A 24,249-nucleotide genomic window follows, 5' to 3' on the forward strand; every position below is an offset into this window, starting at 1 on the left:
TTTTTTGGTCCAGGACTTACAAACCCTCATGGGGAAGCTAAGCCCAGGCCTACAGCACAGCTGTCCCCTTCCAGGAGGGCTGCAGACACAAGGTGGCCATGGGGCACATGGTGGGATGGTTGTGGGCAGCTCAGCATGCTGAGATGCTGCAGTGCTGGGCATGGCTACACAAACTGCAGTCCAGATCAGTAACTTGGACATGAATGATTAATGGCTAATGGAGAACATTACTGGCAATTCTGTGCTTACTGACAGCTGAGAATCAATTCCCGTATTTCAAATCCAAAGCTTTTGGGACAGCAGCAATTTGGTGGGATATTAAATACCAAAGTCACAGCTGGTAGAAATAAAGGTGAACAGAATGCATCTCCTGCCCGTGCACCAATACTCCATGCACATCATATTGCTAACAGAACCCTTTCATTGAGCTCCAGTTGCACAAAGTGATTTTTGCTCCTGGTCATAAAGAATTTAGGAGGAGCCAGTGGGCCACAGGGCTCCAGCAGCTTTGGGTGTTACTGCAGAGGAATGGGCAAAGTGCAGTCTAACTTTATCAGGCAACAGCAGGTTTCCCTTCTCCTGTTTGGACCGTGCTTGCTTCTTTTTTCACCTGGAAGATCTGGTTTGCCCGCTGTGAAGGTAGGGCAGAACGGCTGAATGAAGTCACCAGGTGCTCCATTTCCCACTCTTCTGAACAAGAACTCCTCTGGCACCCAGAGATCCTCGCTGAAGGGTGCTATCAGAAGCAATGCACATTTTTATCAATATATAACAGGTTTCAGTTGAGAACAAGGACTGGATGCCAAAGGGGTCTGGCTAACAAAAATCTTTATACCTAGAACAGTGGGCAGATCTCTTTTACCTCTGTTTCTGCGAGGCAACCCTAAGAAAACCCAAGTGAGATCTCACATACTGTCATATGTTCAATGACATTTCCCGAGATACTTATATAAAATACCCAAACTTGAAGATCCCCTGCATTCTAACTGAACTCACACAAGCAGTCATATTCCAAGTGGGCAGAAGGACATTCTTTGCACTGTATCAGCAGAACTGGAGGTGACACACGCCACATGCTTCCAAATTAAGCACTCTTTTTGCACGTGGTGTTGAACAATTAATTCTAGAGCGGCACTTGTGCTAACAGCGGGATCCTCATCTGTAGGTACTCCAATAATTTATTAGCAGGCACTTCAGAGAAATCAAAACATCCTCCTCTTGCTCCACGAGGCCTTCTGCTCTCACCCTGCTGGCTCTTCCTTGTCTCTCATGGCACAGCCAGACTCGAGCCCTCAGCCCCCAGAGCTGTGCTGCGTGCTCCCTGGGCCAAGCACTGGATGCAATTAAAGCCAGACTGATTTAAAGGCAGGGGTGTTGTGCACCATGATAATGAAAACACAATGAGAAACTCGGGCAAGAATTTGTTTGGGCCCAAAATAATCCCTTTTCCTGAAATTCTGGGATTGCGCCCAGCATTGTAGGCCGATCCCCTCCCTTAAGATAGCTCTGTGGCATTCTGTGATTGCCATTTGGGATGACATTTCTGCACAGGAAGCTCTGCACTGTTTCTGTGTATAACACGCAGTCAGAGCAAGCAGCTCTTGCTTTGAAGAGGGAAAAAAAGATGATATTCCTCTTTCTGCTTAAAGGAAGTGATACGGAACAAGGGCACAACGGTGCATCCATCCTCCTGATGCTGGCAGGCCCCACGCTTCAGCAGCACCAACAGAGCTGCCCATGAACCCCCTGCTGTGGATACGCAACGCAGTGCACAATTTAATACATCCTGAATTTAATGCAGCCAGCATGTAAGGCACAGTCATATTTTGAAAGAAAGCTGGGGAAGTGGGAGGTTGCTACACCTGTGCAGGAGTGTGCGCCTCAGGCTGGGGAGACACCAACATATATCACAAACTCAACACACAAAACCAGACAGTCCAAAACCCCAAGCACATACCAGTTTCTACAAAACACAATTCTGTTCAGAACTGAAAACCTACCAGCTTATGTGCCTTCCATCTGCAAAAAGAGGCTCTTATTCAGTGTAAAGTAGAAGGCTATTATCAAGAAAATACTCTGGGTGAGATCTCCTCAGGTCAGAGATGATCCTTTTCTGCACCTCAGAGATTCACTACCTCAGATACCCTGATCAGCTGTGAGCACAAATTACATCTCACTGAAGGACGGTGGTGACGTGGGCCTGTGGTAGCAAAGTGCTGAGAAATGTAACTGCAGAGTAAAAGGAGTCTTCTTCAAGCTTGTGTGAAATAAGAAAACGTAAGTGCAAAGATAATAACGTGATGGAAAAATAATAAGTTGAAAAAATACCAAAATGGAGTGTTTCAATATGGTACCTGCAAAGTGAATAAACACCAGTTCCCTCCAAACATATCTGAGAGCAGAAGCAAGCTCTACTGCAAAGCAGGGGTTGAGCTGTTCAGAGCTGAACAAACTGCAGGGTTCCAACCCACAGCCCTGAGCCCAGATGAGCTGCTCACTGCTGCCCTTCTGCTCCTCATCCTCAGCCAGTGGAAGAGCTGCCTGGGCACAACGCTCTGCCCCAAACTTGTACCACTGCAGCTGCTCCACAAACTATGCAATACAACACAGTTCAAGTTATTACAGCAAAATACACCCACTAGGAAACACTAACTCTCCAAAATACTGCCACAGTTGGTAAGTGACACCCCTTTACTTCAAAATTCCAGCCTTGCTTGCACACCTTCGTAGGTATACTCCAATTACAAGCCTGATTCAGGTGACTGAAGTACAAATGAAGTACAACTTTTAGCTTGACCCTGAAGTCGGAATAGAAGCTGCAATGTACTGCTTCTTCTGAAACAACAGAACTGCTTCTAAGATGTGATTACAAAAGGATTTAAATTTACACACGCCTGCTAGGTTTGCAGAAGTGCAAGTAAAGAGACGCATTTCCACACACCACCCATTTAACACGCTCACGTGTGCTTTACCTGACTGAGATGATGAGGGACAGCACCTCCAGCAGGATGGCAATGACAAACACCACGACAGCAGCGGGTGGAGGAGGGGATGCCACCATGCCATGCTTCAGGAAACACGTGACGGAGAGGATGAGGAAGACTGTGGTGGAGAGGAACACGTCCAGGAGGGAGCTGAAGGTAGCGCTGGCAAACGTCTTCACAGGTGCATTCCTCATCACCTGGCGGAGGGATGATAACGAGTACAAACTGTTACTGTGCCACAAACAGCTGACAAAAACAGAGCAACGCAGAGCACTTTGCCACTTCATTAAGCCACTGTAAGCACAGTGTTCGAAGCAGAAAAAAGGAATAGAAGGGGTGGTTTGACAACAATGAGCTCCCTGAGAAGAAGCCTGGTTGGTGGCACAGCCCCTGGTTGCTGTGCAATTACTTTCATAAAGACCACATAAAAAATCGCCAGTTCTACACAAAGAAACATAACCCAGTATTACCAGCAGAGAAAGCTGGAAGATTTCTTCAAGTATTTTCATTTACAGTAATAATAGATCGTACAATAACAAGAAGAAATATAATCCTTTAAAGGAGTTCCAATGGCCTTTAAGCAAACCCTCTAAGGAGCCCTCAGCAGAACCAGCTCCTCGCTGAGCTCCCGTCCCCCTCTCAGCCAGGACTCAAAGCAGCAATCAGGACACTGCGTAATCTGCATTGATTTGAGGACAGGACAGCACGTCCTGCTCTTCCCCAACTCCTGGCCACACAGCCAGCTCACCCCATGCTGGCCCCAGCACCCGTACAGCTGTAGTGTGTGCTGGTGTGGCCAGCCCAGCTGAAATCCAGGCCGTGAGCTCCCCATCCCAGCTCACTCCAACCTCACAGTGCCTGAACTTCGATCCAAACTGCAGCACAACCCCTTTCACCTACAAGTCACACAAACAGAACTCAAGGAGCGAGCACTGCATCTGACAGTGACAGCACTAAGGGTGCCCTACCTGCGGCACGGAGCACCCGGCTTTCCAACCAAGAGGCTGAGCAAGCCCTCCCCACTCAGGAGTGATGGCAGAGCAACCGTGCAGCTGGCAGCATGGAATGAGAGCTACAAAGAGCTACGCCAGCAGCTGTGCTGACAGCCATCCCACTCCCCAGGAGAGGACCCTTTTGTTTCGTGCAGGACCACTGTTGTGCCTTAACAACGATTTGTTTGCCCCAGTGATGCGGAGTTGCCTCACAAAGTGAAGATGCCCATTTTCAGACAGGTTTGCATAATCACCCTCAAATTAACAGCTTATCGCCAACAAAACACATAGACCTCACTCCTGCTCCATCCTCTATGAATTTCCTGCACACCCACATTAATAGGCCAATCCACACTGACAAGCACTGCTTCTCTTTCCAGCCTCCCAGTTGGAAAGATCTGGGTTCATTGTTTTTCTGTACAGACTGTACAAACTGGGCCAGCAAATGGGGGCCTAAACACTGTATAAATACTGATTTATGAAAACAGAAAAAAAACACTCTTTAACCAGTCTTGATTTGCTCTTGTTGCACTCAGTTCAGAATAGAAAGGGGAAAAAGCCCCCAAGAGCAAAACAAAACAGATCAATACTTTATGCAGGTCAGTAAAATGAGCAGGCTCACAGCACCAGAGCCATTAGGAGGCAGGGGAAGCAGGAAGGGAGAGCAACTGTAACTTTTCAGCTGCATGTGGAAACGCAGTCCGAGTTAGTGCTTATGTCTAGTGCTGCTACGTAAACGTGCAGCATCCTGCTTGCTCCTCCCAATGGGACAGCAGTACCCGCTGCCATGGAATGCCTGCAGAAATAGTAGCTCCCAAGGGGATAAAGGACATTTTTTTCATTCACTGCAAAATCCTGAAGGAGGCACCGAGTTCCTTCCCATTTATGCAATGCTCCTTCCAATTACAGCAATTCGAACTGCCTCCTTATGAACACTGCACACTTACAGAACTTGTGATATTGAGTACAGACATGGTTTGGGTACCATGGAGATAACCAGGAGGCTGTGGCATGACCAAGGATCAAATTCAAAGCTACCGTTCTCTGAGCTGGAATACTTAGTAGAAGGCAAGTAGTCCTCTGCTTTCATCTTCCATGTTCCTCTGGCCTGCCTAAAGGATTAACACATTAACTTGAAAATAGAGAAAAGGCAAATAAGGTGCTGAGTGTATCCTGGTGGGCTGTGAGAATGTATATCCACTTCAAATACTGGGCTAGACTCAGGGTATGGCACAGAACAGGGAAACTGAGACTGTTCTCAGAGGCAACAATATCGAGCAGCGCATCACATTTGACACTTCATAACGCTTGTCATCAGCTGCAACGAAACGTGTCAAAAACAATTACAGATATTGCTCAGATGGATCACAGGAGAAAAGCAACGCCAGGAGGAACGCACCTCTTCCTGATAGCTCATCCTGTAGGCCATCTCCAGATCCTGATCCAAGAAGTTCAGGCTCAGCTTACTGATGGGCGGTTTAAAGAAGTAGTCCTTCATGAGGCTAGAGAGAAAAGAGACAGTGTCAGCACCACTGAATTCAGCTGCAGAGCCACCATTCCATGGTTCTGCTCGCAGGGACACAGGCACAGCCTTGCAGCTCCCACCACTCCTCTCAGCCACGGCATCCCTTACCCACGCTGCTCCTCAGATGGAGGAGATAGAAACATGGCAGAGCTGACATGTATTTTTAGGAAGCTGCTACTAAGTTCTTCTAGAAACCTTACTGCCTGACTGCAGATGGCTACAGATAGCTGTAATATAAGCTAGAGGATGGTAAAGGTTAATTGCTGCCATAGACGTGCAACCCTAGGAGACGCGTGGCTGCGGGTTATTTATGTCGTAGGTGCAATTCTATCGGTCAGAGCAAGCCAAGGATGATAAAGGTGACAGAGTGTTAGAAAAAAACATGGCTCGTTTTAGAAAACAGCACTGTCTTGTTATTCCACAGGCACCACAATAACTCAGCTGGGAGCGCTCACCGAACCATCCAGGCTGCAGAATAATGCAACCCGAGGTGATGGATGGCTTAAATTTACTTCTGCCACAGAAAAGTGAAATTGCCTATTGGTACTGAGAATTATTGCAGTGAGCAGAGGAGAAGCACGAGGCAGCACCACCGGGGCTGGGCACTCCTTCCCCTCGTCTTCCAGCACCATGTGCAATAAGAACATAAACAAGAACATAAAAGAGCCCTCTAACATTGAAAACATGAAAAAGTTGTTTCCGTTTCCCACCTTTGAGAGCAAAACCAGAGCGCTGGGGAGTTCTGTGTGAGTTGTAGGAGGTTTATGGCAGAAGATTCCCAGTGACATCAATGACACTTGGCACAAAGTTTTTGCTTTGTGCCCGCACATTCACAAGAAGGTGATGCTTGCTGATGCCATTCATCTCTGGGACAGCCTGTCATCCTCTGTTCCACCCTCATCTGAGATTTCAGAATGCTCTCTCCTTAGGAATCTCCTCTTGTTTTCAAGCAACTGAGTTTTTTGGAGTTGGGTGGTTTAAGTTTAAGCATTTTGTGCTCTTCCTGCCTCCTGTACCTGTTATCTTTTATAATGCACAGCAGCATGCAGATTGCAAGGACTAAATGAGGGTTATTTTTATAGTGGTTGTAGTAAAGCCAAAGTCAAAGCTCAAACTCTGCGCTGTTTGCCAGATATATATATATAATCATCTTCCAAGAAAAGGCAAACTGATAACTTCTACGAAAAGAATTCTGTTGTAACGCAGCAATGCAAAAAAATGCCACACAACTGCAGCTTTATCACTATTCCTGTTTAGTACTTCTATTACTATTATTAAAGGTCGCTGGAACTGTGCTGAGATATCAGCTGCAATGCAAAACATGGGCACGGCAAGAGAGCAGCAGCCCCATGCACTGCTGGAGCACGATGAATGCCAGCAGCACCCAGCTCCTGTCTGCACAGAGGAGCACACAGGCTCCCAGCTCAGCCCTGGGATGTGTTTACCTCTTCCCAGCTGTGCAGGAAGCCTGCATGATTAATTTATACAACTCATCACCATATCTGGGTTAGACATCTTCTGTTAGTGCCATGCACAATTTCCATTGCAGATGAGCACACCTGTGCTATGCAGCAAGGCACGGAGTGCCATGCGCTGCTGGGGGCTCTGCAGTGATGTAACAGCAAAGCAGCAAATCCCTCTATTGATGGCTGTGAATGACATCAATTTTCATGAAAGGTGACCGAGTTTGGATGCCAGCACCTTGACACCCTGACAGAACTCCCATTTCCCATTCCAGCATCCTCACTGGGACTGGATCTGAGACCAACCATGTTCTGTTTTACAGTAGGGAATCAAGAATGCTTTTAAATGACTCATTACGTACAACTTAACATCAAGAAATGTTAAAAAGGGCTGATTTAAAACGGTAGACTTAAACCATTTGGAATAGACCTAATTAATCCAGAGATTATTTTTGGAAAGTTATGTTTACATGAACTGAAGTCAGCAGAGAAGTTTCCCTGGCAACAAGAAATGGCCCACTTAATATGGTAATGATGATATATAGTTGAGAAAAAAAATGAAAAAAGGCTTTGACTGATGCCAAATCACAGTCCTACTGTTTCCTTTTGCCAAATGAGAAGGAAGTACCCATTTTGTTCGTGGAGGAGGAAAGCTGCAGGAACACAAGGGCTGGAGGTGGGTATCTTTAGCAGTCCAATGGCATTAACCTGCCTCTCTATCTTAAAATTGGCCGCCTGCTAGTTACTTTTTAAACAAAAATCCAATTTGTTCTTCCTGATTTCTGCAAACATTCCGACTTTCACAATCAGCCTGTCTTCTAAAGTATCAGCTAAGCACTTATTCTTGACCATTAATGACAGAGCACACACATGAAAAGAACTGAACTCTTATGAAGCTGCCCCTAGGAGAAAGGGAATGTGAAAAACAAACTAGAAAAGAAGAAAATGGGGAGGGACTGGAGTCCCCATCTCTCATTCCTCTCCACTTTGGTCATGTTTTCAATTAAGACAACACAGTCGCTGCTCCAAACAGCCGGGAGTATATATGAGCATACAGCTTCAAGGATATTTAGATAAAATGTCCCTCATCTGAGTGGAAGCAGCAAAGCAAAAATAAGAACAGTCATAAATAATAACAAACCTACGATATTGGTTCAGCTGATCCCATCAAATCACTGCCCCAATAAGGGAGATACAGCTGTGTGTTTACAAAAGCACACACCACTGAATTTTGGAGAAGGTATTTTCCTCTGCCCAAAAGAAATCTTTGAGTTTTAAGAGTGAAGAGAGGCTAACTTCATAAAATGTTGTAGGGCTGGGAGAATTCACTCCGAAGAGCTCTGCCTCCAAGTGTGACTTCTAGCCATCAGTTAGCCACACAACATTATCAGATGTTGTTCCCTTGCTATGCAGAAATGCGAGTTCTGTGCTTCAGACTGTACGTCCCACTTTTAATCACGGATGAAGGTACACCGTCTGCGTATTGGGAAGAACTCAATCCAAAGAGTTCAACTTCAGGACAAGTCACTGAAAGACAACTTTTCATTTCCAAAGACTCAAAGGAAGAATGTCTATTCACCATGGAAGAAGAATGATGAAACATGTTATATGTTACGTTAAGAACTAATGACACCAGACAAGAAAAGCACACAAACACTGGTTATGTATCTGGGACCCCTGTTAATGCCTTCTCTCCTTCAGACACTCTTACAATGTGCACTATTTTCCTTACCTGTCCTCTTTAATCACATCCACAAAGTGGGCATCTGTCTTTTCTCTGATGTTTTTGAACCTCAAAGGGAGGAGAGCTGACTGATCCAGACTCACTCCCCCCCATCTTCCTTTCTCTTGCAACATTTCATAAAGTGAGGTTTGACTGTTGCTCAGCTTTTCTTCCTGTGGAGGACTCAAAAGTCCATTCTGAGTCTTTGGACTATGTCCTCCGGGAGCCTGCACGACAGAAAGCAAAACAGACATAGGGAACATGAATGGTCGAGAAAACAGGATAAATTGAATGGAGCTGAAGTCAAAAGGAGCTTTTCCCTCAGCACATAGAATGTTTACCTGGTCATGCCAAAGCCCTCCCTCCACCTGCCTTGGAATCACTCACGTCTGCCAGAAGGCCATGTCTGTTTAGGTCTTGTCCTTTTGCTTTCTATGTCCCTCTTCCCAAGGCACCAGAAAACAAAGCACATATTTACACATGCAATGGAGACTAACCACAATCCAAACTTCATTCACTCATCTTCAGCTCATGTCTCTCCTCCAAGCCTCCTTAAATACCCACGTGAACCATTCCCTCCGGCCATGAGACAGCCCCTCTGCTGCCCCTTCTGCCGACTGCCACAGCCCTGCTGCTCTCCCAGGAGCAGGACCAGCCCTGTGTGAACAGCCTCTTTGTGCAGCTCGTTATCCTGCAAAAAATTACCCTGCCAAAGCCACATCTTCACTGAGGTATAGCTCTTTTACCGTTGCACTGATAATATATTTTGCAGTTTTGACACCAGCTTGCAATACTGCTGAAATGCGCAGTATTATCAAGCCTGCTTTCATTCCTTTCAGAATAGAAGTGAGTTTCAGCCAAAAAATGTTCTTTTTTTTTTCCCCCCTTCATGGAACTTGAAGTTCCTTCCTTTACATTTTGTAATGCACTGAAGCAAATCCAGGAAATTAGACAACTAAACACGGCTGGAATGAAAGTGAGCTGCCGTTAGTCAGGATCATTTTATAACTTCCAAAAGCAAACAAGTACCAAACTTAGCATATCTCAGTGTTCATCTCCTCTCTCCACGTCTTATCATTTCCCACGCATCATCCATCCCCATCCCCAAGCCCACTCCTGACAGAAGTTTCTTCACTGCTGCCCGCACTGCAGGCAGCACGGCTCCTCCAGAGGACTATTCTTGGATGTCCCTCGGTGACCATAGATATCACATCACCCCATCACGCTCTGAAATATTCTTGAGAGTTGAGAAATATCTGGTTTATGGCCACGCAAAATTAATCGAAGCTCCTTGTGTCTCTATGGTGTAAACCACACAAGGAACACGAACACGGGCAGGTACAGCTGAATGTGTGCTGGCAACTGTCAATATATCATTTCCTATTTTTTGACAGGAAGATGTTACAACAAAAAAACCCATTCTTCTAACATAAGCATTTCTGGTATCCACTTTTCTAGTTGAACAAACACAACAAAAGCACATTTTGTGCATGTTAAAAACCTTCATGCCTCACTTCTCTCATAAATAATAACCAGTGAAGATACCAGACAGCAGCAGCAGAACATCTCCATGAGCAGAGTGAGAAGCACTGCTTTGCTTGAAAAGCATAAGAGAGGAAATCTGTCTGAGCAGCTCAAAGAAAAGCTAAGCGTGCTGTTTGCTTCCCTGCCTGCTCTGTGAGCTCATCCAAAGGATGCAGTGAAAATGTCTGCTCTTTCACAGAAGGTCAGCTTGGACTGCTCTTGGCCTTTTCTCTTCAGCTCTTTGGCAAAGGCTCAAATCCCTAAGAAAATTCTTCCTTCGGTCAGCTGAAGGTTTTCCTGTGCTGTCTCCACTCTGTTAATCTTAACAGGAGAGGATTAGAGTTTGAAACTGCTTGTGTGTAAGAAGAAAATCCCTACTTAATAAGTGCTGCTCGCTCCAGCGCTGCTGAGGTTCCTGATGGCAACAGGCTGTCAGCTGTGCTGAGCAGAGATGCAGAGCACCACGGGATCACCTCCTCTTCTGAAAAGACTTGGGGGCTTCAAAGGACACTGGGACCCATCCCTGCAGATGCTCGAGGTCAGGCTGGATGCAGTTCAGAGCAACCCGATTGTCTCATTCAGTCACTGGCAAAGGTGTCTGAGGAAGGGGGGCTGGGACTAGATGCTCTTCGAGGTACCTTTCAACTCAAGCCATTCTGTGGCTCTGTGAAGGCCTGAGAAGTGGTTAACATCATTTTTGGAGATGAGAGAACAAGAGGGGATGTGAATGCTGTGGGGCCAGGCACAGCGAGAGGGGGAGAGGGGGGAGAACAGAGATGAGCAGAGGGAGCTGATGGCTCTTCTTCCTAACAGAGCTGAGACTGCAGACATCTGTAAATCCAGTGCCGCAGCAACACTGTGCAAGTGGCTGCTCCTTAGGCTTTTGTTTGAATGGGCATCCCTGACTTACTGGATAGCCACAGAGCTGCTCCAGGTTTGGACTAGCAATACACAACTTGCAAACACAGCAGGAACACGTGATCGATCTCCACTAGCTTGTTTCTTCCACTGAAACCACAAGCATTTATTCAGTGCCGCACAGACTCTTCCAAGCAAGGTTTGATGACTCAGTCATTAACATACCTGAGCCTAATGTAGCTGCAATAGAAAGAAACTTCAGAGAACAATTCTGGTGAAGACAATGTATGACACAGAAGGTGGTTGGTAGCAGAGGACAACCTGTTGGCAGTCAGTTCCTGCAGACCCTGGGCAGCAGCAGCTGGGGAAGCAGCATCTCATGCTCACCACCTCAGCAGCCAGGGAAGGTCTCCCACAGCATTTTTGCCTTGAAGATGTCATGCTGTTCAGAGCACTGTATCTTCTGGCCACTCTGCTCCATCTCCCTCAGAGCTGCAGGGATTATTTTTTTTTCCTTAAGCTGTTTCTTAGGAACCCCAGCAGAGAACACGGCCTACTGTGCCACAGACCATTTACATAAACGCTGGCAAGTTTTCCATTAGCGCTATACACAAGTAGAGTTTTACAGACAGACGGGAAGAAAAACAACCAGATAGCAATCTGAGCATGTTTATAAAGTGAATCTCCCCAGCGAGGGAAAGCATTAAACTTATCTCAAAGCCTAACAGAGAGCTGACGAGCGTTGCCATCAGTCTGCATTTAGGCAGCAGCTCCATCTTCTAGAAGGAGAGAGCAGGGAGAGCACGAAGGCCAGGAACAAGACGACAAACAGGCAGTGTCTGGTACTGTAGAGGGAGTGGGTGGCTTCAGTAAGAATATCTAAGCAACAAGCACAGAAAACAATCTTGCCAGCAGCATGGTGAATATGTAAGATGCTGTATTTGTCAGAAAAAAAGGACATGAACGGAGTTAGGTACTGTGAATTTCTGCTGTGTGCATGAACAGGAATGGCTCTTCTAGAGCTATGACACAGGGAACACTGGCAAGACACTTGACACGTGGCCAGGTGACATGCAGCTAACAAGTGCAAGCAACAGGGAGTGGTGGTGCTCTTTGTGCCTCTTTCCCTGGCTACCCTCAGCATAGTTTAGAGTCCCAATTTTAGGTCCTTCTCAGCATCAGAATGGGCTCAGAAAACTAATTCTTTTGAAAATTTGGGGGGGGAGGGAAGAAGCCAACTAAAGTTTAGAAAGCAACTGCTCAAAATTGGTTCTGCTGCTGAAGAGCTTGACTAAAGGAACAGCAATGCAAGAAGGAGGCAGCTAACTGAAGCAGAGAAGTGAGGAAAAAGAAGGGAAGCGATAAATACTTAAATTACCTTTGTATTGTTTTATGCTCATCCTGACAACCATTTTGGATAGCTCCTTCGTCTATGCTGACATCGCAGTGGGGAACAAGGGTGGTACTACATGAAGGGCAAGGCTGCAAGGAGACAAAAAGAATTTAGCTGGGAACATTCTGGTGTCCTCCTCATGTTATGCAATTTATAATGTGGCCCACTTGTTTGCTGCATGGTTTGAAGACAAACAAAGCAAAAGAAAGAGAAACGGGGAACAGAATTTTAAAGGACCAGAATCCACCATTTCAAAAACAAATCACAATTTTTTTGTTTAGTAAAGCCAAACTGATTCAGGAGAGCTTTACAGGAATCGCTGCTTAATGGCGAGGGACCACCCCAACAAGAACAAAATACCCTTCAGTGACCAAAGTGCAATTATCTCATCTAAAAAGTGCCTGCAAAAGGATCTGCATGGCATTACGACCGGCTGAGGGAAGACTTAGCACAAAATGCAGCACATTCAAGCAAAGAATACCACGGTACGCAATAAATGGCACAGAGAAATGGAAAGCAACACATCTGAAATGAATAAAGGAGGCTGCTTTCTCATGTAGCTCTGCAGCACAGGGGAGTGGAGCTCTGGCTGTGGAATGCTGTTGAAACCAAACGCTGCCCAAACATACAGGAAACAAGGAAAGCAAAATCACCAGGACTTGTAACTTGCAGGTTACACATTTTGGAAGCAATCTAAAATGTCATGGTTTGGCTTATAAAACAACCTATCCCACTGGATTAAAATGCGATGACCTTCAGAGGAATTAAGCCCACACCTTATCTTGCAAAGTCCTTCAACTTGCCTCCCAAGCTTGCCACATGTAGGCAGGGTACTGCACCACAGGAACACTCCATCTGATCCCTGGTAACAATTCCTACATTCTTGAGAAAATTCGTTACCAGGCTTGCCTCAGGTCTACTGATGGATGCAGATACAGCAGCCCCTAGAGCAGCATGCCAGTTCTGGCACACTGTACTGTATGGTGGGTTACCTACAGAAACCTCCTGATAAAAGTTCCAACTTGAATGTTTTCCATCACCTTCCCTGTCAGGAGGGACTGCTTGAAGTCTCTGCAGTACACCTTGCACCTGTCCCAAAGCCTCCATAGCTCCTCCCTTTGGGTTTGCTCCCCTTTGCACAGCACAATCCCTTTGTCTTTTCAGAATTTTATATTCACCCCAAATCCCTTTTCTGCCTCATTTCACACTGGAATTTCTAAAAAGATTCACAAATCGCAACTTTCAAGGTTGTCACGGCACTACTATCATCCCACTCTTCTGCTGCTCCACCTCATCACTCAGCAGTGCCTCTCATGGGCTCACAGGAGGGGCCTGAGCCCCCCGAGCAGCCAGCCCCACACACACTGCTCCCAGGGCCACAGCCCAGCACTCTGCTACCAGCTTCCTCACCTGGCAATGGATGAGCAACGTTCATCCAATGCTGAGCTGGTACAGCCTGAACAAGTAACAGTGCACTTACAGAGAGGAGAAAGCTGGTTCCTAAACAGTTCCATTTAAAACAAACAAACAAAAAAAAAAACAACATTAAATATTGTGAATTCTTTGAGCATTCTGTGGAAAGTGACCCCCATTTGATGCTGGCATAAAGCAGCAGGACCTATTTGTGTGCTTAGCTGCTGGGGTTACACCAGAAGACAACCGTCTCAGAAAAGAAGCTTGATCTTTTGAAAAGAGGCTACCTGACTTACCATATTGACTTATGCCAAGTCAATATCATTAGTTTTATTCTCTGCTGCAGACACTGGCACAATCTTGGTGTGGATGTGGCCCAGTCACAATGAATAATTCAGCAATGCACTTTCAGCAAACACCAAGACAAGCAGATGCACCTTCTGTTTTCACACTGACAGCCTATGATCCCCAGTCAAGTACGGGATTTCATGATATACGATAGGGGAAATAAATTGATACCAAAGTGGTAGAAAATGCCATACTTGATTAAGCAAGTTATGGTGTTTTCATGCAAAAATCAGCTGCTAATAAAGACTTCCATTTCCAGCATCTTTCCTCACTGTTTTAATTATGCACCTACTGCATGTCCCTTTCACTGATATCCATACTGCCGTGAGATTTGCAATCAAGTTAAATGCAGACACGGTGGAGGAGAGGAAGAAACACAATTCCTGTCATGGATCAATTACTGTTGCATTCTCCTTCCTGACCTTCCTTAACAGGTCTTGTCCAACAGCACACCCGTTCCAGCCCGAAATGTGAAAGTCATCCTTCTCATCCAATATGGCCACTTACTTCCTTTGAAACAGAAATATTTCAGCTTGCCTGTAATTTTGCCCCTCCTTCTTAGTCTCTTTTGCAGAGTTGGAGTCATCTCCTCCCACACTGACACTGTTTACAGCTTTGTATTTAAAACAGTTGGCATGTAAGTCATGACTCTTTTGCAAATTATCATGATTCTTCTGCAAATTCTCCCTCCAGACCCTACCAGAATGCTGCAGGCTTCAGAGGAAAAACACCATAAGAAAGAAACCCACTCCTTTTCAAAAGCTGTGTGCGAACTGTGATTAAATGCCACAGTTGTTCTTTGTGGATTTTACACGTATAAATACATATATATCTATTGTACATATCATATATAATGAATAATAATGACTTATTACCACCACTCATGTGATTACTTCATCACTACACTATCATGTTCTGATGCTTTTTGTGGCACGCGTTATAGGGATGCTCCTCAAACCATAAGGGAAGGCAAATTTCAGCTCATTCATGAATTCATGCCAGCAATGTCCTTTGGGAAGGAGGCCCACTGCTTTCGAGGCTGCTTGGCCACCTGTGAAATCACTGTAACACCTCCAGAGCTCATGGAGTTGAACAAAACTGCGTGCCTACAAGCATAGATTTGCTGTAATAGGAGCACAATGGTGCACAGGGTATCTGAGAAGGCTGAAACTGAGCTGGCACTTGTCCTAGATGCTCTTCTGAAGCAATTTTCCCTCTTGAACAGCCAATTTGAGTCTCTCCTTCACTTATCTAGATTGCCATGTTTGCACTTTTGCCGTGCAAAAGACCAGCATCAGCACTCAAACAGCAATTAACACCTAGGCAGGGCGTCCCAGACCAGAACAATCACAGAATCATGGAATGACTTGGATTGGAAGGGACCTCAAGGATCATGAGTCTCCAAGCCCCTGCTACATGCAGGGCCACCAACCTCCCCATTTAATACCAGCCCAGGCTGCCCAGGGCCCCATCCAACCTGGCCTTGAACACCTCCAGGGATGGACGGGGCATCCACAGCCTCTCTGGGCAGCTGTTCCAGCACCTCACCACTCTCATAGCAAAGAACTTCCCCTGACATCCAACCTCAGTCTTCCCCCCCAACTTAAAACCATTTCCCCTTGTCCTGCAGTTATCTACCCCTTCAAAGAGTTGATTCTCCTCCTGTTTATAGGCAAGAGAGGTGACGAGCTACAACCAAAGCACGTCCCAGCATGGCACACTGCTGGAACAGCGATGTCTGTGTTACTTCTGCAGGCTAAGTCCTCCCTGTTTGAGAAAGCACAAACCAGAGGACAAGCTGATTCTTAACACCAGATTACATCTTGGACTTGGGTCATCTGAGCAAGGACCACAAGTTAATACATAACAACCCCAGCAGGTCCCAGCTGCAGGCAGCTCAGCACTGAACCATGCTGCAGTTTCACTGCCCTCTGATTGAAGCTTGCTTTGCTGTCTGGTGTTAACAAAGCACACTTGTTTTCTCACCAACAGCACTTCCAGTTTTACTGCTGCATTTAATCTCTCCTCTTTCTCTCACGCTTCATAGATGGGCATCTCAGCAACACACGCTTGGGACTGTCCCAAATCCTTCCAACTCCAGAAGCAGATCAGCTCCTACCTGTTACTGCTGCATGAGACCTCTGCGCAGCCACGCACCTCACAGCACAGAGACTTACCTGTATAGACAACCACTGAATGCTCCACGATGCATTTTCCTGCCTCTTTCTCTCATAGCTTTCAAGAGACAGCTGGCAAGGATGCAAATGTGCCACCCCCATTCTTACTTGGGAGTAGAAGTAGAAAGGTCTTGCCAACAACCTGGGACCAGTCAAACCACATACAGCCCATACTTTGGCTAGACACAAAGATGGCCACAGCTGTCTTCTGTGTCTATAGAGTCCTGGTCTGCTCTGTCAGGAGCTCATTTAGCTTTAGATCGTACCTTTGGACCAGCCTTCCAGCTTGTCGCACTTGTGATCAAGTGTTTTTACTCCAGAATTAAACACAAGCACAGTCCATGCTTTCCTGACCCAAATGGAGTTGCAGGAAAATCACCTGCCACCAGCTCTGTCGGCTGAACAGCAAACCTGTGTTGGTGAGGTCCTCCCAACACTGTCCACACACCAATGCCTACGGGCAGTGACCTGCAGACAGCCAGGCATTAGTGCCTCATTCAGCAACCCAACACCAGGGACTCAGCACAAAGAGAGAACAGGCATCTGTTGTTTGGGAAGATTGAGAGTAACAGCAAAGCTTCAAAGCAATACACCTTATTTCACAGATTTCCTTGTCAAGAGCTTTCGTGAGGGGTGAGAACACAGAATGCCATCATTTCCTTAAGCTGTATCTATACAAACACTGCCCTCCATCTTTTATATAGCTTTCTAGAGCAAGCAGATACAACAGCCTACCAGAACATATTCTTCTGTAACACAAACAATCCTTATTATTTTTCAATGGCTTGTCAGCCGCAGAATCATATGGAAAGGTTCCCGAGTTCACAGCACACCTTATAAAGGGAAGGCAGGAGCAGAGTACAGCAAACAGAAAATCACAAACACTATGGCTATAGGAGCTGCATGCAGCATAGTTTCTTTTCCCCATAGCACCATGACCACCGAAGAAGCAGCACTGATCTCTTGGTCCTAAAATATAAACATTAAGGAAATTGCATACCTGAGAACACTTCAGAAACGCCCACCTTATTTCCAAGATTGCTTGTCAACTGCTAAACATTTCATTGTACATTTTTTTCCATCAAGCTAGATTTTGTACATATACACATATATACATACTCACATATATGTGTGTATACAAATAGAGCAAGCAACTCATAAGCAAACTGGTGAGGTTTCCCCATCCACACGTCTCTGAAGCAAGGACTCACCTTTGGCTTTTCCACGTGTTTGAGAGCCTTTGTGGAGTCAGCAGCACTCTCGGCTGAGGGAGCTGCCTGCATCCTGGCTCCATCCCCAGCCTCCAAGCTGGGAAGCAAGGCTTGCGAACAGCTGCAGTGGGGTTCCTTCACCTTCTGACCAGAGATCAGATAGGTCTTCAATCCTAGAGAAAAGATACAAACAGTGAGAACTGCGAGAAGACAAAAATAACACTACTTTCGACTTGTCAGATAGGAAATACAGTAGCTAGAAAAGCACGATGGGGGCTCGGGAACAGCACAGAAGGAGTGTCAGGGAACAGACAGTAGGAACACACTCTGTGCAGAGCAGTGGCAACCAGGATTGCCCAACATCTGCTGCCCCAGATCCCAGAGACTGGGACCCGCAGCAGCAGCCATGCCTGACATGTGCCTGCTTTACTCCATTTGCACTCAGACACTCTGGAAAACAGAGCTTAGGCTTTAGGCATTGGCTTCCAAGTTGTAATCTGAGCTGAGACATTAACTCTTTACTTTTGGAAAGGGTTTGCAGCCTGTTTTTCAGCGAGATCTGGACTGACATTGCACTTCTGCAAAGCAGTGTGTGTTCCCCCCCGGCGCTCTCCATTTCTTGCAGAGATGTGGCAAAGCTCCCTTCATGCTTGGAAAAGGAAATGGCGTTTCAGTGCTAGAAATTGTCGGGTTTTCATAGAGCAGACTTCACATTTCTAAAGAACAAACTCAATCTCTCACGCCCACACGCTCGCCCTGCAACTGTTGCATGAGCTGAAGCATAATTGGAAGCCAGATCCCTTATTAAAGGCCAGACCGGTAAATACTGTGCTGTACCAGGCTGGTCTGCACCAAAAGCCTCCTGAAAAACAAGGATCCGAGTCTTGTTCGGAATATTCCTTATTTTCTTTTCCTTGTCCAGGCACAAAAACTAGGGGGCTGCTATTCACGTCTCCTCCTGCACTGAAATGGGTCGGTTCTGTTGCCATCATATGGGAAATCTCCCACCCAGCACGGACGGGCACTGCCATGCTCTGGAGATGTGGAAGGCACCAGCTCAGACTGAGCAGTGCCCCTGGGTTGGGGTACAGGCTGACGTACGGCCCTGCCCCTGCGTTGGGCTCCCACACCATCCCAAAGCTGAACGCTCACTGCCCATCACTGGAAGGCCCACTGGCACCACGGTTGCTGGCTCTGCATTGGGCTCAGCAAATCATCCCCACCTGCTGCCTATTATGGGATGTCAGCCCCCGCTCCCATTCACACACAGGCTCTCCCGACGACTAACCACGTTCTGCTGCCTCCTTCCACAGGATGAAACCTGGAAGCAAACACAGCGAGCTCCAGCCTTGGAAGGCAGCAGCTTTCTGTTCCAATAGCAGCTGATGTTACGATAAAGGTCATTCTCTTAAAACTTTCTTTAGAGAGATTCTATAAACATCTTTTCACCCGTGACACGTAACAAAGACACTACTTTGTCTGTAAGCTTTCCAATAAAAATAAGTCAGACGTGCTGATAACAGTTTTTCAGCTCCTCTGTGCAATTCCCAGCACCTCCAGCCCAGTCCATGCAAGAACTGACACCCACGTGGCCACGTGCATCCCTACAGGGCTATGGGGTCCCAGGGGCAGCTGTCCCTATGCTGGCTGCCCCAAGCCTCACACACACCCTTGGGTGCAAGATAGAGCAATAAGCTTCCTACTTCTATTTATAAAAGCTACCTTAAAGCAAGCTATTATTCCTGTTTTTTTGTGTTGCTTTTTCTTTTTTCTTCTAAGCAGGTGTATTTTCTTTGTTCTTTTTTCATGTTTTTCTTCTGTCTTAATGCACTGTGCAGAATTATTTTGTCAACGCATGGCATAAAGGTAAGATTACCTCCTGTTCGAGCTCTGTGCTGAGGAAAAAGCAAAACTGTCCTTGTGCTGCTGTAACCAACCTCATTTGGAAGAGCAGCCTCACGCTTCATGGAAGCTTACTACTGCTGCCTACCTAATACTTGGTTATTGAATCCTTCTTATGATAGGAATGCTGTACGTGCTTTAGTGCTGCTTGCAATTTGGTGACTCTTCACAAAGGAGCTCCTGTTCAGTCTGAAGTATCGTGGAATATAACAAAAAATTATTAATTCAGCTGAACTGTACTGATGTAAGCAATGTGTATTACATGCACGGAGAACTAATGCAGCCACAGAGCCATCCCTGTGCAAACAGTGTGCTGCACAACATCTCAAGACACTACGATATGTTGGTTCTGCACCTTAGTAAAGTAAAACTCACGCTGCCTTGCCCTCCTGCCAGTCTCCATTTGATAACGATCCCCTTCTCCTAGATTTACACCAAGTAAGTGAAGAAAAGAGCCCAAACCGAGCTGCCTGGTGGCCAATCTGTGCAGGCTGCACACTGAGATGGCTCCTCAGAGTGGGGCTGGCTCGCTCCTGTGGGGAAAGTCCTACAGCTGGCTGGGGGCACAGCGACCACCTCAACACACACCTGATTTGGGGTATTTTCTACCCAGGACAAAGTGAGCACTACTGCTCATATTGGAATGGCATGAGTTGCCTCCTTCACCTGTCTTCTGAAGACACAAACTCGTCCCAGTACTAAAAATCCATGCCACATACCAACAACTGACATCACATGCACGCAGCCCTCCAAGCACATGATTTTCTGCATGCACAGAAATCAACAAAATTATAAATAAGGCTGTGCATAAACATCCCCATGGGTGAGCCAGTTCTGGCAGTGTGAGAACAGCTCCTTTGGGGGAGCATTGCTTAATACCAGGAAGGAAAATGACTTTCTCTGGCAAACCATGTCCTCCCCCTCCTCTCTCTACCCTACTGAACTTCAAATGCTTCCGAAACCCCTCCTGTGCAGAACAGCCCAGCAGAGCTCCGTTCTATAAGAATGGGACATCCCCTCCAGCACTGCAATGCATCACACCAGCCATGCCCCCTTTTGCTTTATATTAACTCTTCTCTTTCATTATCCATCTTCCCATTAGTTTCCCTTAAGAATCTATGCACTTTCATCATTTAGTAATTATTTGCAAAGAAACATGACTAAGTAAGCATATGTTCATAAAATGGTTAATTGAGCTCTGTTTCCACAGCCCCCTGCTTTTGCGTTATCCACAGATGGAATCTGCAGAGCTGCCCCAGCCTGCAGCGACCACAGGCCCACTACTCAGTCATTTAACAGCCATTTGGTACAACTCTGATACAAGCATCTAGCAGTGTACGGGCAGCTCATACAGAAAGGTGACCATTCAGGGGTCAGCTTTTGCTCCTTTCTTCCCACACTGGTTGGTGCTCACTCATTTTTGGGATACGCTTCTTCATCGTTTCTTGCTCTCACTTTTTGATAAAATGCAGTGCAAAGTTTTCCCTTCAAAGGCATGATCTCTTCACTTGGCCCCAAATATGGCAGCAAAAGAGCTACCATAAAGCACCTGCTAATGCAGAGAAAGGGAGCCATGACCTATACTGGGGTTTCCTTGTATCATAAAATATGCTGCCATACAGTTTAATGCTCCGTAAGATCAAATATTGACTGCAATTATTACTGCTGGCATCCACAGGCACCCAGAGGAGCTGCTGATCAGATCCTACCCAGCATGAGGAACCAACGGACAAAACTTGCCCCTCCTGGAGAGCACTCAAGCTCTTTCACAGCAAGCCAGACGGGCATCTTCAGAGCAGGACCCAGTGCAGCACCAAGGAATGCACAACTCCAACTGAAAATCTGGGGTGCTACTGCTGCAGAACAATTGCTTTTTTCCCTATTTTGCAATCTTCATTTGCCAACAGATTGTTACGCTGAAGAATGAACTTCTGAGAGTTTTCCATTTTCCTGAAGATTCCAGTGATTTCTTAACTGAAAGATTTGTGTGTGCTGAAGCGAAGCAAGCAGCAAAAGCTCCGATGGCCATCCTTAGTTTGTATTTGCCAGATGATGCTGCCCAGCTGTGTGATCACAGGACTTGGGATATCCCTGCAGAACATCTTCCAGCCAGCTGAATTTTCCAAGGTGTGAGAGCAGAAGCACCGTGTGCCCATGGTATCTCTGCAGCTCAACCTGCTGGAGCTGCTTAGGATTTGGGGTTTTAGGAATCCAGGATGCACAGACTTATAGGTACAGCCCGAATTCAGGGAAGCTGTAAGGCTGCAGCAGGTCCCCCAACGAACCTATGGGACACATCTCCTGCTGCAACGCACGCAGCCCTGATGCTTGCACTCTAACAAACCAGCCTACCTGGAACAGCACACGTTGAATGTATGGAGTAACATTTCCTGTGGCTAAAGTTAGAATGGAATTTATGAGCCAACTTGTTATCTTAGGCCTCTGGAAAGTAGAAACAATGATAATAAGAAACAGAACTTTTCAGGCTAGAAATACAAAAGAAACTCCCCAAAAAGAAAACACCAAGTCTCTCCTCATAATCCCAGGGGAATTTCAAAGAGACAGAGAAATCAGAGGCATCTTCTATGCTGTGGAAAACCACTGTTTTCCTTATACCCTTGTTTAGCAGAACACTTACTTCTGATCAGCTAACAGACAGCAACGGGCTTGGAAAATGGTGATCAACAACACATGTGCATTCTTGGTACTTGACATCTGCAAGCTGTAAGTGGGACCCCATACCTGAACACAGAGCACACATTTGGAGCTGTGCTGCAGGCAGGAGGCTGCTGCCCACCAACCAACTCACTAATGTATTTAGAAGTGCTTTTATAAACCGGACTGCAAAAATAGGAGATGGGATGACGAGCAGGACTGATCAGCACTGAGGGCTGTAGGGCTGCCCTTGCTTGCTTGCTGCTCCACTGGTGTGCTGACAGTGTGCCAGCAACCACGGGTGGGCAGTGAGAGCTCATCCACCTCACTTCCAGCTGGTTTACCCACCCAGCACACTGCCTGCCACACTTAGGGGAAGGAAGTAGAGGTTCCCTTCAAGAGGTAAGATGGGGATTTGGTGGTCCTGCCTGGGAAACAGGTGCTCTGCACTAGAATCCAGGCTGCTTATGAATGCGTTGCAGGTAATGCATCATCTCTGTCCTAAGGATTCCTCACAAACCTTCAGAGATGCGTGGCATTCCTACATGTCATGTATTGGGGATGAGCTGCTCCATATGCTCTCTGCCTTGTGCCCACACCACTCGGTTCTCCTGTAAACCCTGCTGCAGCCTTGGACTCTGGGGTGGTTTTAGAAAGACAAATTCCATGATTTGATTACACCTGTTAATAAGCATCTCCTATTATCTTATTGGTCTTACTTTTCACACTTACTGACCACTCCACCCTGTGGGAAGGAATGAGCACGGTGAGCAACGATGCCATTTTAGAACCCAACAGGTGCCAAAGCAAGAGCTGACCATGCACACAGGAGCCCGGCTCCTTTTGGAGGGAGTGGGGGGGAAAAGAAATGCCCTCAGAAATTACAATATTCCTAACACAGAACATGTTTTCTGAAAATGTACCCAAAGAATTCTGGGGACAGCCTGGTGCTCAATGGGGCTGCTCCATGGGAAGGGGATGGGAATAGGATGCAGAGGCACAACACGCCTCTTCTGCACACTGCAACTCCTTCTTTAGGAGCAGTGAGGAGGTCACATTAACAAAAAGATATTTTCTTCCAGTTCTAAACTTACTGTGTAAATGTGTTTTTTCTACGAGAGTACCCCCAAGGTTTAATAACACGTGGCTAAGGCAGCAGAGAACCTGAACCACTGGCGGATGCTCAAGGTACCAAAGGTAGGAGCACGCTCCGAGTCCCAGCAGTTCCTACATAACACCCCAGTGTTATGAGCATCCCTGTATTACGTACAATCGCTGCCAGCAGCCATGCAATGGGAATGGCACAGCAGCCAGCAGGACGGCCTGGAGGTGGGCTCCCTGCATCCCTTCCATCCAAGCGCATTCTGGACTCCAGCAAAAGTTCCTGCAGCTCCAGGGAGCTCAGGGATGGGAATTGATTTCTTTTCAACCAAAACAGCATGACCCAACAGAAAGCAATTAGGAGCTCATCAGCAATTTCACACTGGAAAATTTCACCTATCCTTGCGATGGGTATTTTAGAAAGGAAACAAAGCAAGTGTTACAATGCACGGAAGGACTCCAGTACGAAACAATAGTGTGATGCAACCGAGCCTGTCCAGGCACTTGGTAACGGAGCGAGCTGTTGTGGCTCCTGGTCCTAACAGAGTTTTAATAGAATCCAGACAAGAGCATGCAGCAAACAAGATTTGAGAAGCCTCAGTTGTCACATGGCTGCAGCCTGTGTGTTGACAGGGCCACAGGCAGGCAGTCGCTTCCCAATGCAGCACAGCACGAGGGCAGGCTGGCTGCCACACACCCACCAAAACCAAATGAGAAGGGCAGGCAAACCTGCCAGGGCCTGATGGGCTCTGCTCATGCCACTTCTTTTTGGTTGGAAATTGGTAATGAATGGCAGCCTGATGTTTAGAAGGCAAAGGAAAAATAAAACAACAACAAACAGATGCAATATTCCCATCAGCTGTTTTCTAATCATTGTTTTTTCCAAGCAACGGATCGAATGGTATTGAAAGCACACAGCATGCTCCAATGTTTCTGCTTAGGTCATGAATATAGATCATCCCAGGGATCTTGTGACCACA

At 46.4% G+C, this 24,249-nt stretch overlaps 1 protein-coding gene across 1 annotated transcript in view; it reads right to left on the minus strand.

Moving 5' to 3' along the window:
• The window catches only part of LOC100542393 (adenylate cyclase type 9-like), a 46,904-nt gene continuing 22,655 nt past the window's right edge, over window positions 1-24,249 (minus strand). The window contains exons 2-5 of the mRNA XM_010719365.3: window positions 17,612-17,784; window positions 8,697-8,914; window positions 5,376-5,478; window positions 1-3,181 (exon numbers count right to left, since the gene is read on the minus strand). Of these exons, the coding sequence (XP_010717667.2) occupies window positions 2,969-3,181; window positions 5,376-5,478; window positions 8,697-8,914; window positions 17,612-17,784 (707 nt within the window). The 3' untranslated portion in view covers window positions 1-2,968. The remainder of the gene's footprint in view (window positions 3,182-5,375; window positions 5,479-8,696; window positions 8,915-17,611; window positions 17,785-24,249) is intronic.

The sequence above is a fragment of the Meleagris gallopavo genome, chromosome 16 (genome assembly GCF_000146605.3).
Source record: "Meleagris gallopavo isolate NT-WF06-2002-E0010 breed Aviagen turkey brand Nicholas breeding stock chromosome 16, Turkey_5.1, whole genome shotgun sequence".
NCBI classification, from domain to species: Eukaryota; Metazoa; Chordata; class Aves; order Galliformes; family Phasianidae; genus Meleagris; species Meleagris gallopavo.